General features: G+C 38.8%; 2 protein-coding genes across 3 annotated transcripts in view; one reads left to right on the top strand and one right to left on the bottom strand.

Moving 5' to 3' along the window:
* The window catches only part of LTN1 (listerin E3 ubiquitin protein ligase 1), a 31,459-nt gene extending 27,018 nt beyond the window's left edge, over positions 1–4,441 (top strand). Inside the window, exons 26-29 of one of the 2 annotated variants that reach the window (XM_009640954.2) lie at positions 872–1,092; positions 1,603–1,797; positions 2,450–2,617; positions 3,378–4,441. In XM_009640954.2, the coding sequence (XP_009639249.1) occupies positions 872–1,092; positions 1,603–1,797; positions 2,450–2,617; positions 3,378–3,440 (647 nt within the window). In that variant the 3' untranslated portion in view covers positions 3,441–4,441. Of the gene's footprint in view, positions 1–871; positions 1,093–1,602; positions 1,798–1,881; positions 2,045–2,449; positions 2,618–3,377 lie in introns of those variants that run through there. The other variant, XM_035896408.1, reaches the window with a different exon arrangement.
* Positions 4,442–4,535: 94 nt separating this feature from the next.
* Positions 4,536–11,774, bottom strand: part of N6AMT1 (N-6 adenine-specific DNA methyltransferase 1) — an 11,839-nt gene continuing 4,600 nt past the window's right edge. Inside the window, exons 2-6 of the mRNA XM_009640890.2 lie at positions 11,501–11,771; positions 10,799–10,889; positions 9,699–9,782; positions 8,853–8,994; positions 4,536–7,797 (exon numbers count right to left, since the gene is read on the bottom strand). Of these exons, the coding sequence (XP_009639185.1) occupies positions 7,688–7,797; positions 8,853–8,994; positions 9,699–9,782; positions 10,799–10,889; positions 11,501–11,771 (698 nt within the window). The 3' untranslated portion in view covers positions 4,536–7,687. The remainder of the gene's footprint in view (positions 7,798–8,852; positions 8,995–9,698; positions 9,783–10,798; positions 10,890–11,500; positions 11,772–11,774) is intronic.

The raw sequence follows: 11,774 nt of genomic DNA, 5'->3' as shown, positions 1-11,774 counted from the left end.
ACAGCCAGCTGAATATGAGCCAGCAGTGTGCCCAGGTGGCCAAGAAGGCCAATGGCATCCTGGCCTGTATCAGAAATAGTGTGACCAGCAGGAGTAGGGAAGTGATCGTGCCCCTGTACTCGGTGCTGGTGAGGCCGTACCTTGAATACTGTGTTCAGTTTTGGGCCCCTCACTCCAAGAAAGATGTTTCATTGCTGGAACATGTCCAGAGGAGAGCAACCAAGCTGGTGAGGGGTCTGGAACACAAGTCATATGAGGAGCGGCTGAGGGATAAATAACCGGGGTTATTTAGCCTGGAGAAGAGGAGGTTGAGGAGAGACCTGATTGTCCTCTACAGCTACCTGAAAGGAGGCTGTAGTGAGGTGGGGGTCGGCCTCTTCTCCCTGGTAACAGATGATAGGACGAGGGGGAATGGTTTGAAGCTGCGCCAGGGCATGACAGTAAGAAAGAATTACTAACACGACATCCCAAGACAAAGGTTTCCCTTACCTCTTCATGCACTTCTATAGAACACTGCAAACCTCAGACGTGCTCCAAACATCTTATTGTTTGCTCACTTTGGAGTGAGCATCTTGTCATTTCCAGACTATAAAATTATTCTCGATTCCTGCTAGTCCACCTAGAGCTCATCTCGAAATTAGAAGATGAAATTAGAATTCCCTGTGTTTGTCTAAGAAACACAGAAACCAGACAGATGGAGAAAGGTGGAGTCAAACAAGCACTTACAGTAGCAAATACAGCAGGAGCATGTACATGAAATGCCGGTTACCAGAGTTATGTTGGTATCAAAATTTTTGTATGTGATGTGGACGAACCAACATTTGTGACTGATGTGTTAAGAGTATTTCAATGCCCTTTCTTTCCCTCCCAGGGACAGGAGTCCTGTCATCCCAGATCCCGCACTTGGCCTGCTCTGTGTACCATATAACGCTGAAAGACTTGCCAGCCATGGTCAGGCTTTGGTGGAATAGCTGTGAGAAACGTGTCTTCAATGTCGTAGATAAATTTACAAGCAAATATGTCAGCAGCGTGCTTTCCTCACAGGAAATCTCTTCAGTTCAGACTAGCACACAGTTATTTAATGGCATGACGGTCAGTAAGGCTTTCTGTCCTTTTTTCCATGTAGTTGTCTGCAAACATTTTGAGAAATGGTGCTTCTCAGAACCAGACTGTGTTACAGCGTTACAAAAATGATTGCATTTTTGTTGTTCTAAATGACTGATGAGAACATAATTTAGCTTGGTATCAATATATTAAGTTGATGTTTATTAATATTCTGCTTAAAAAAAAAATAAAAAAGAGCAGGTTTTATTATGTTGGAGAAGTTGAGGAGGTAATTGGAAGATACTGCTATCAATATACTTCTTTTTGGTTTATTAAAAAATGTAATCGATCAGTAGATTAAAAAGTGACTGGTAATTTCTTTTTGATTTGCCAAGATATGAGTGAATTTTTGTTTTCTTTGAAAAAAGTGTTTTCCTGGTCTAAGAAAAGTATTTAATGTGTATAGTAAAGTATTTATAGCTTTTATATATATATATATAAAGACTAGAGATGGTGCATATGTCTTTGGAGTTTTTTAATATGTGCATTTATTCATAGGTAAAAGCTCGGTCTGCAGCACGGGAAGTCATTGCTACCTATTCAGTTGATGATATATTTATTGAACTAATAATACAGCTTCCATCAAATTACCCACTGGGATCCATAACAGTTGAGAGTGGAAAGAGGGTCGGTGTGGCTGTACAGCAATGGCGCAATTGGATGCTACAGTTAAGCACGTATCTTACACATCAGGTGAGTTTAGAGAAAGTCCACAGTTTTGAAAACTTAAGAGTCCTGATAATAGAAAAGTATTCCTAGTAATTTAATATTATTTAGATCCGAATAATGGATCTTACCAGTAGAGCTCAAAGGACTTCATAGAAATGGTCACTCTTCCATCTACTTTTCTCCAGATGCTGAAACAGAGAGGTAAAATTATCTGCCTAGTAAGTCCTGTTAAATCTGTAGCCAAAGTTGAAAATTTAGATCTCTTAAGACATGGGCCAGTGTTTGCCCCATGTGGCAATGCCATCTCAACTGTAATTTGGAAAAAAAAAAAAACAAACCCAAAAACCCCAATACATTTAATTCTCTAAAAGATGGTGGTTGCTGAAGTTGCATCATCTGTGGTTAGAACGAAACAAAACAGTGACTGAAAATTCTAAAATTCCCTTTCAATTGCTCCTAAGTGCATTCTTTTCATTGTGATGAATACTTGTATTTCTATAGATTAGACGATCATCTGTATTTCCTGTATTGGCTTTATAAATTATTCACTGCATATATTGCATATAATTTCAGATTATAAAGCCTTCAGCCTTTGTTTCCTTCATGTGTTTATGAATAACAGTAAGAATATTCTGAAGGAATTCTACAGTATTAACAGCTCTTTTCCTTCTGTTAGAATGGAAGCATTATGGAAGGCTTATCTTTGTGGAAAAACAACGTAGATAAACGTTTTGAGGGTGTTGAAGATTGCATGATCTGCTTTTCAGTCATTCATGGTTCCAACTATTCTCTTCCCAAAAAAGCTTGTAGAACATGCAAGAAAAAGTTTCACTCAGCTTGCCTGGTAAGTACCTAGATTAGTTTTTTTTCAGATAGGCAAAATACCCATTTATAGTTTGAACCAGGAGCTTCTATTGTAATGCCATCAATTCTCCATTATGTCATTGGAGTACCTGGGATAACTGAACTCAAAAATTATACGTATGAATTTTGTGCTGAGCTGTAATGGCATGTAAATGGGAAAGCGGTTGCCACACTTCACAGAAAATAACTATGCGTTTTGTGTTCACTAAGCCATAAGCCTTTACATCTATGTAGGGTGTAGCAACAGTGTCCTGTTGTCATCAGCTCAGATATGGGAATAGAAAAGGTTAAATTTATGCAGTATGCTCTTTAGTCAACAATGCTGACCTGGATAATTAACATTTAACTATATCCAAGTCATCATAGGCATTGGTTGTATGGTTACATAGTATACGGGAACAGGTTGGCATCTGTATGGCCATACAATGGAGGAATTATTGCTGCTTTAAAACTGCTGTCTTTTTATTCTAAAATGAAACTGGACAAGAATTCCTTTGTGTCATTTTTTTTAAGAACAAAACTTTAGGATTGTGTGTGTGTAATATGTGTATATACAAACACGTGCATACATACATTAGTGGCAAGGGTTTTTTTTGCTGTTTCTTGTTGGGTTTTTTTAAGTATAGTTAGTGTTCTGATAATGACCATTATTTGCCAATGAGTAACACTATTGGTGATAAACCAGTGTTCCTGATACTCAGCTTGCATTTGCATATTAAACAATTGTATTTCTCTTTCAGTACAAATGGTTCACATCCAGCAACAAATCCACCTGCCCACTCTGTCGAGAGACATTTTTCTGAAATAAAACGGTCTTTCTTCTTTCTGTGAGCTAAGTAATAAATGAAGAGGAGGCAATAAACTGTACATTGAAAGAAGCTAACTTGAAATAATGTTAGTTACTTTAAATTCTTGACTAGTGGGATATGACACGTATTTACCTCTGGACTGTTTTTGTAAGTTTGAAGATTCTTCTTTGATATAAAGAAATATATAAGAATAATTTATTTTAATTTGTATATTTTTAAGGTATTGAGATATGTTAAAAACTCAGAAATAATGCAGTTATGTCTGAAAAGTGGTGTTTAAGCCACAGCATAGTTGATTAAAACTTCTTATTTTAGGGTTATTCTAACATGGTGTTATGCACTTAACCCAGATCATGCCTCTTAACATAACAGGTGAATTTAACATAGGTGGTATAAAGACTTGATTTTTGATGATAGTGCACTCATAATAGTTCCTTTTATGGGGAAAAAGAATGCTGTTGCTGTTAGACATAAGGCATGGAACGAGGCTGATAACCTTCTGTTAAAGCATAAAATTTAAACATAGCATACTCTAAAGTAACATGTTTGTAAACTGAGCTTTCACCTTTAATGCTCTCATTTTCCCAAAAACCTCAGCCATCCAGCACCCTAAAAACATGAAAACTCAGAAGCCCAAGTAAGTAGAGAGAGTACGGTCATTCCTGCATGACAATTAAAAACCTATTTATCGACGATTGGCTTTTAAAGAGAAGGCACACATGCTGATCAATTCTTGTATTCATTATTTCAGTAAATGTCTTAAGTAGCTGGCAAATTAACTGTCACTGAATGTACACTGTACTTCCACTGCCCCACAATAAGGGTTCTCAGTGAACATGACAGACATATCCGAATTTAATATTGTCTTCAACTATAAATTTTTTCATGCTTTTTTTTTTTAACAGCAGTAGCATACTAATATATTCTAACTTGGACAGTATTTGTGGTGGATTTCTTTGAAAAGTCAACAAAAGGGGAAGAATAAATGATTTTTGTCAATCTCTGTAGTCTCTGGATTGCTGTCTCTTCCTCTGTGTGATAACCTGTTAGAAATTAATCGTATAAATTTTCAGATGCCAAGTTTATAGCATACTCAGTTGGCTGTACCTCAACAACGCGCTTTTTTTTTTTTTTTTTTAAATCCTGTAAGTTTTCTTAAAGTTGGTCCCTTTTGGGGTGGCAGCTCTAGAAATGATTTTTAGCTGTTGATAACTTAAGTCTACATTTTTAACAGGTAACTGGGCTTCCAGAAGAGAAACTTCCTTAACATGTTTTGAGAAAGGAAAGGATTTTAAAACTGGTATTGAAAAGGTCTAGCTGAAAACACAGATTAAGGAGCAAACTGTATTGTTTTCATAATTACAGATACTAAACTTCCAGGATTGTCTCCATTCCATCACTTTGTTTCAGACAAGACTGGTTATTCTAAATTACTTATTTGCAAGTTCCGTAACTGATCTGAAGGCTATTGTGGTTAACCAGGTATTGCTTGAAAAGAGACATCTTAACCTCTTCTAGCAGACCCTAACTTGCAAATTGTCTGTTAGGAACAGCCTGGGGAGAGCTTTTGCCTTGGTTCTGTTAGAACAAAGAAGCGCAGGTGCTGGCAAAGCAGCAGTGTCTCTTTTGACACTGGTACTTGCTGGCAGGGCAGTGCCTAGAGGTCTGGGGGAGCACGATTTTTGCTGCTTTCTTTCTAAGTTTGACACTACATAGAACTCTGTTATCTACCATGTGGCTTATTTTCATGTCCCTCCCAAACATTCTAGAAACAGTGTTGTGTTCTTTGGTCTTCTACAAGGAGGGAATAGGTGTGTCCCAGCAAATACCAAATGTAGGTGCAGACCTCTGTGTAGACACAGCAAGTTTCAAAATGAAGGGAAAGAAAAAAAAAAAAAGTAGTTTACCCAGCCTGTCACTAGTTCCCAGTCTCCACCAGGACAATGGTAGCATAATAGGAATCAGTTCTTGCAGAACTCACCTGTGTTCTTACTTGGATTGCATTTTGACGAGTGTTTCCACTAAAGTTGCAGCAGACAACAATACAGTGCAGCCAAGGGAACTGGCTCATGATTTACTGAAGTGGACATGTATTTTCTTGTCCAAATATCCAGCTGTTCAACAGTCCAGTGCAATCATTTTTTTGTTGAAAGCATGTTATGTTTTATGACACTTTCTGTTCTGATCTTCTGATTTTCATCATTCTGTCCTTTATGATTTAAAACTGCATACACTGCTGAGTATTGTGATCTACTGTGCCAGATGACTGCTCTTTTTTATCTTTGATTACCTCTTTTGAAACTAATTCTTCAGTTATAACTAAAAAGCCAGATTAACTAAAAATTCCTTTTGTTAAACTTGTAGTTGGATTCTAATACGTGTTTTGACTACATCTTTAAATTGTCTTTTGATGTTGTGACTCTTGCTCAGCAACCTAACTTTGTTAGTGAAAGCGGTTAACATAAAACTAGAGCAGTCTAAGGATGACAGCATTTTGGTTCACTTAGACAGCTCTACGGCTGTAATTATAACCTCAAAAACCATGCCTCTATACAAAAGCAAAATCACTAAGCATAAAACCTCCTTTCCTTACAGTTTGGTAAGGGAAAACTGAACCAAAAAAAAAAAAAAAAGTGTGGCTTTGCCATCAAGTCAAAATGGTTCTAGAAGTAGGAGGCAGTTGAATTGGAACTGGCCTGTGGTAAGCTGCAAGAACAAACCTTTGCTTAAATTCTTCAATGGCAAACTGTGGAAACATGTTATTTCATAGATGGCCACAAAGTTTCCTCTCGGTTTCTCACCTTTGACATTCCTTAGACAAGTTATGCAGAAGGTAAGAATCAGCACAGTCCTGAGCCTGGCCTCACTTCGGTCAACAAAACGCGGTTTTTTAGACTCAGTAGTTTCAAGTGCTAGAATTTCTTGTGTATAGCATAAATGTCAATTAATATCCTTAACACGACCAAGGCTTCCCTCTAAACCCTCCTACTGCGCATTTGCGTTCATGTTTATCTATATAAAAACAAATTGACAGGAAAGTTACCGAAGGGGATGTATTACCTGTGTTTGAATTGTTGAATTAAATTGCCGTGTTGCTTTTCAGTAGTCTAAGCTGGGGCATGGTAACTTGGGATGTAAAATAAACAAAATGCTTGGACCTTAGTCCCCCTAAAAGAACTAGTTGATGGGTCATCGTAACATCACTTAAAGTTTCTGTTGCCGCACACCCTTAAAGGTCAGTTTCTTTGAAAGCATTCTCTCAGACAGCACTAGTGGTGCTGCAGACCTGAGCAGTCTCTACCTTTGTGCTGTGAGTGAGCAAACCACCTTCCTCGCAGGACTGTGCCCGATGCACAGCACAGGTCTTGTAAGGCTGCTGGGACGACGCTGCACTAGAGCCTTCTGTGGGCACTGGGAGCGGGCAGAAGCGGCAGAGGCAAGCTCTTCATCAGGGGCTGGTGGTCCAGAAGTAACTTCCTATTTTGGATAGTGATTTTGAGGTAGGACTTTTGTTGCACTTCTCTATTAGTCATTGTTTTCAGCTCCCTAGCCTTCTTAATAGCATCTGCTTTCCCTCCCCACCTTAATACCCTTTCGTGGATGAGAACTCTTCATCTAATCTACGTCTCCATAGCAGTAACCCTCCTTATAAAATGGCATAAAAGGAAGCGCAGTCACTGCAATATTTTGCCCAGAAGACCTCAGCAGAGTAATAGCTTGCTGTTGTCCTGGCTCTTGAGATACGCTTACTCCATCTTGCTGTTCAGAAGTACTTTCCTTACTATAGAAACAAAGTCAGTAATTGCCCCTTAAACCTGTAAGAGTGCCCGATACTGCATCAAAATGAATAACACTGATTCCAAATATTAATTTAAACCCAGCATAGGCAGACTAGCTATTGAAACAGGAAGAATTACATCAAGTATGTTACTTTAATAAGCCACAATGACAAATATACAAATACCTATTTATAGAGGAACAGGTCTTTAAAGGTAGGGTATTTCACAGTTCCCTCACAACTGTCCTGCAGATAGCCAGAGGACAACCGTACCTCTGACAACGGGTAACAGCTGGTTAGCATCCAGAATAAAAATAGAGAGTCTTGACTAGTTTCACTGCAGTGATCGGGAAGTGAGGATACACCTTAGGAGGTGTCAAATCAATTTTTAAGCCAAGATTTTCAATTGCAGTACTCTGCGTTTGGCTTTCTGCACGCCTTGGGTCTGGAAGGTTAAGAGCAGTTATTGAGACTTCTTAAATTTGAGAACAGTAAGCATCTCTTGTCCTGCTTGCCTGGAAAGTACTCGTGTGCCTTCTAAGCCACATTTCTTCATTGTTTCCAGAATTTCATCTGTAATTGAAAGTGCAGAGTTACAGAAGAGTTTATATAGAAACCGGCCAGAAGAGGCAGTGCTAAAGTATCTAACAAACATAAGCTGTAAAGCAAAGATCATAAACTGTGTCCTCTTAGTCTTTCAGAGAGTAATTTTTATGCAAAGTAGTCTTCCACCAAGAACAAATAAAGTTTACAGTTTACTAACTGAAGTTTTGTATTTTGGTATTTTTAATGACAACAAACAATTCAATTATGAAGCTAGTTTGCAGGAGAAACTGAAATTTGTAGCACCTTCTCCCAGAAGCTGCCTAATCAATCAGGTGTGAAAGAATAATCTTTCTTCTTGAAACTACTTGATAACGTATAGCCATTAAGCATTAGAATGGAAGGAGCAAGTCAGAATCTTTTCTCTACGCACGTCAAAATGAAAGACCTCACATTTCCAACTAAAGGCTTTTGCCTTTTACGTTTAGAATGCCATCCTCTTTAATGAAAAAGGGTTGGCCTGGCTTTGTTACTTAGTTCAGAAGTTTTGCAGTCACCCTTCAGACTTGGAACTGAACTCTTGCAGAGCTGCTGGGCTCAGGACCTACATGTTACCAGTTTCCAAATTAGCCTAGAGAGTTCTTAAGTTTTGGTAAATTTGCTTATATTTTTGGTCTAGCTCACCATACGTTGGATGCACAAGGCATGAATTCAGAAAAAGGAGTCCAAGAGGCATCGGGCTATGCAAGAGTCCCTCTGTACATTAGACCCCCTGCAAACTTGGAAAATGAGAAGCACAAGAGTCCATAGCGATGCCACGGTTTGTATGAAGCATGCCGATACACCCTAGCTAGCTGTAGCATTTCTGAAAAAATTATCTACGACACCTATACGAATTTCAGGACATGCTGTCAATCTTCAATTAATTGCTATCACCACATGTTAGATTCAACTGACGGTAAGACCTACTTTTTCTCGTTTACTGAAGCCTGATAACCTGCAGAACATTGCTGTGATCAACATTTTGATTCAATACAGTGTTACGTCTGGTTTGGCACATGTAAGGGTCCAAAGAAAGCGATCACCTGGATTATTTTCTTTAATTGTGACCAAGTAGAATAATCCTCCTGGTGAAAGTAGGTCTGGTACTAACGGAAAAACTCTGTCCATTACTTCCCTGCCCTTTTTGCCACCAGCCCAGGATGCCTCTATTCCATGGCTTTCCACCTAGGAAGAATGAAAGCAAAGATTGTCTTAATACAGCACGATAGAAGTGTCAGCAGTACTTTACTTTTAAGAGAAACATCACCATCATCTCTACCTTTAGGTGTCTGCCGCTAGAAGTCTGGCAACTTTGATTTGGCAGGTTAGCTTATGCAGCAAAATTACGTCAAAACTACTTCCTAGATGTTGAACATACTCCTTTTGTTTCAAGTTCTATTCTTAAACTGAATTAAAAGAGCTACATTTTGTCACATGCTTGGTATGTATTTTCTTGTAATGTTTTATGAGCTTGTTTGCCAAATGGAAGGTGGCCAGTAAACCCTTTAGGTGTTCCTGGGCGCAGTTCTGAGAGTTAAGAGTCTGTGGAAGCAGAATATATTTATTTTGCAGGGAACAAATGCATTTTCCATTGAAAGTATTCTATAGGAATACCTTAGCATGCCTAACAGAAGTCTCATGTGGTTTATACCTGATGGGGAAACTAGGTATTGAGAAGCAGCAGCCAGCAAGCCTTTACAAGCAGCTCTAGCAAATAATTTTCACTACAACAGTGCTGTTAGAAGCGCTGTTACGACAGTGCTGGTCCTACAAGACCCTTTACTATCAACAAAACCCCTGCAGTTTTCATACCAGAGCTTATTTGATTTGCCACCTCTCCTCTGACAGTAGAAATACCATTTTTATTGTGTATTTCAAAATTTTCCTACCTCTTCAGAAGGTGTTACCACGTATGGTGGATTAAATAGAAGTAGATCAACCTTCCCGTTTAATCTTGGAGACAGTCCTTTGACCTATAAATGTTGATGATTCGTTACTTTTTTTTTTTTTTTTTTTGAAAACAAAAAAATGAAAAAATTTTTAAAAAATAGAAGTAGATCAACCTTCCCGTTTAATCTTGGAGACAGTCCTTTGACCTATAAATGTTGATGATTCGTTACTTTTTTTTTTTTTTTTTGAAACATAAAGATGCAAACATTTTGTAAAAGTACAGTTACATAGTGGTGGATATTCTCAGCATTTCAGCCTGACTCAGTAAACTTTACTTTCTACGTACAAGAGAAGCATCGAGAAGAAGTACCTGTGCATAGGAGAACAGTTTCAATAGTCTTAAGACTATGTCACGGATGGGATGTAGAAGAGCACAAGTCACACAAAGGTAGTACTTCATTCTTGCTCAGTTCAGAATTTAAATTAGAGACAAAAGAATTTTGAATCTATCATCAGTTAACATTTCTTACCCAAAATGACCGATCTGTGACAACTGCAGTTCAGTTCTCAAGTACGAGCAGTTGTTCAGCCATTTGAGATCACATTTATTGTTGCCTCTCTTCATCTTCTTTTATAAACATACATATTCAGGATACTTTAAACAAATACCTTGCTAAAGAGATGAGAAACTTAAGCTTTTCTCCACATCAAATTTTGTAAGAAACAAAAAAGTAACAACATACACAGTTTCTAATTAAATCAGAAAGAGTCGAGAACCAAGAACTGTGTAGCACCAGAGGAAGGGCTATGGTAATGTCAGGTCACTGCAGAGTTCCTTGTGCAGCATTTTCCAAACTGTATCTACGTTATACATTTTTTTAATTAATTCAATTAATTTTTAAAGCTTAAATTTGAATTTTAGAGCTTGAGTAGTTTGTTATTCCCTTCTTTCAGAAACACTTTGGTGTTTTCTTTTTTTCATCCGTGCTTATTAAGAGAATGTTTGTTCTAGACTTCACGGTTACTTTTCAGTATCTCTAATAACTATTAAAAAGCTACAAAGCCTGTAAAGAAGATACTATTGAAACATCTGTCTTACCAAGTCAGTAATGACTGGCTGAAGCTGAACGTTGTTAAGCAGGGCTGTCTCCTGCGTACAGTAAGCTGCCACCGGGTTGATATCCGTACATCTAAAAGCAAAATATTAACACGTGTAAGTTACTGGCTACTCTACCTGGGAGTTCAAACCTGTGAACCACACGCTAATTTATGTCCTCTCAATGAAAATATCCTTTCCAGCAAGTAAAATAGCAGTAAAATACGTACAGTGTATCAGCAACTAAACCGCTCAGCGCTGCGCTGGCCGTTTTAATGACTGGCTGAAAGCTGAAGTATGGGATTTCCTTTTCAGTGCTCACTCTGCCTAAGTATATACGCATACAAGTCTCTCATAAAGTTCCGTTACTGCCGACATCCCGATAACTTAATGTTACGTCGTCACACCTCAGTAAGACCAATCAGTGGCTAAAATTTAGGATTCAACCCAGCAAACACAAGTGTAAGCTTAGCAATGTGCCCAAGAAGTGGGGAAACGGAATTTAGTCGCACGACTACTCAACTGGTACAGAAACTGAAGTGAACAGTTTCGGCTCTCTTTGCTTTGATTTCCGTACCTGTAGAATTGAGCTAGATTCTTCTTTGTCGAAAGAATAGTTTTTAAAATGAAAAGTGTACAGACGTGAGGGCTGAGTATCCTTTATTATTGCACGCAAGAGCTTAGGTTAAGTGTTATTACACTTACATGTACAGTGCACCGGATCCGATAACGGAAGAAGCCAGAAATGCTGAAACCACACCAGATCCGGACCCGATTTCAAGGCAGATCTCAACCCTGAAGAGAGAAAGCTCGGGGTGACTTTCTCTTCTGCGACAGGTAAGAGCACCTGCAGCTGGCGCAGGCTCCGTCGGGAGGGCGTTAGGAAGCCCGCTGCCCAAGGGCCCTTCTCCCAAACGGGGCTGCAAATTACGCGCCGACCGCGCGGCCCCGGGCGCCCGCGTCACGCACCCGTTCCCTG

This window comes from Egretta garzetta, unplaced genomic scaffold (genome assembly GCF_000687185.1).
Source record: "Egretta garzetta isolate BGI_Z169 unplaced genomic scaffold, ASM68718v1 scaffold45, whole genome shotgun sequence".
Classification (NCBI taxonomy): Eukaryota; Metazoa; Chordata; class Aves; order Pelecaniformes; family Ardeidae; genus Egretta; species Egretta garzetta.
Note: the sequence above shows the minus strand (reverse complement) of the source record. Positions and strands in the feature narration are given on the sequence as shown.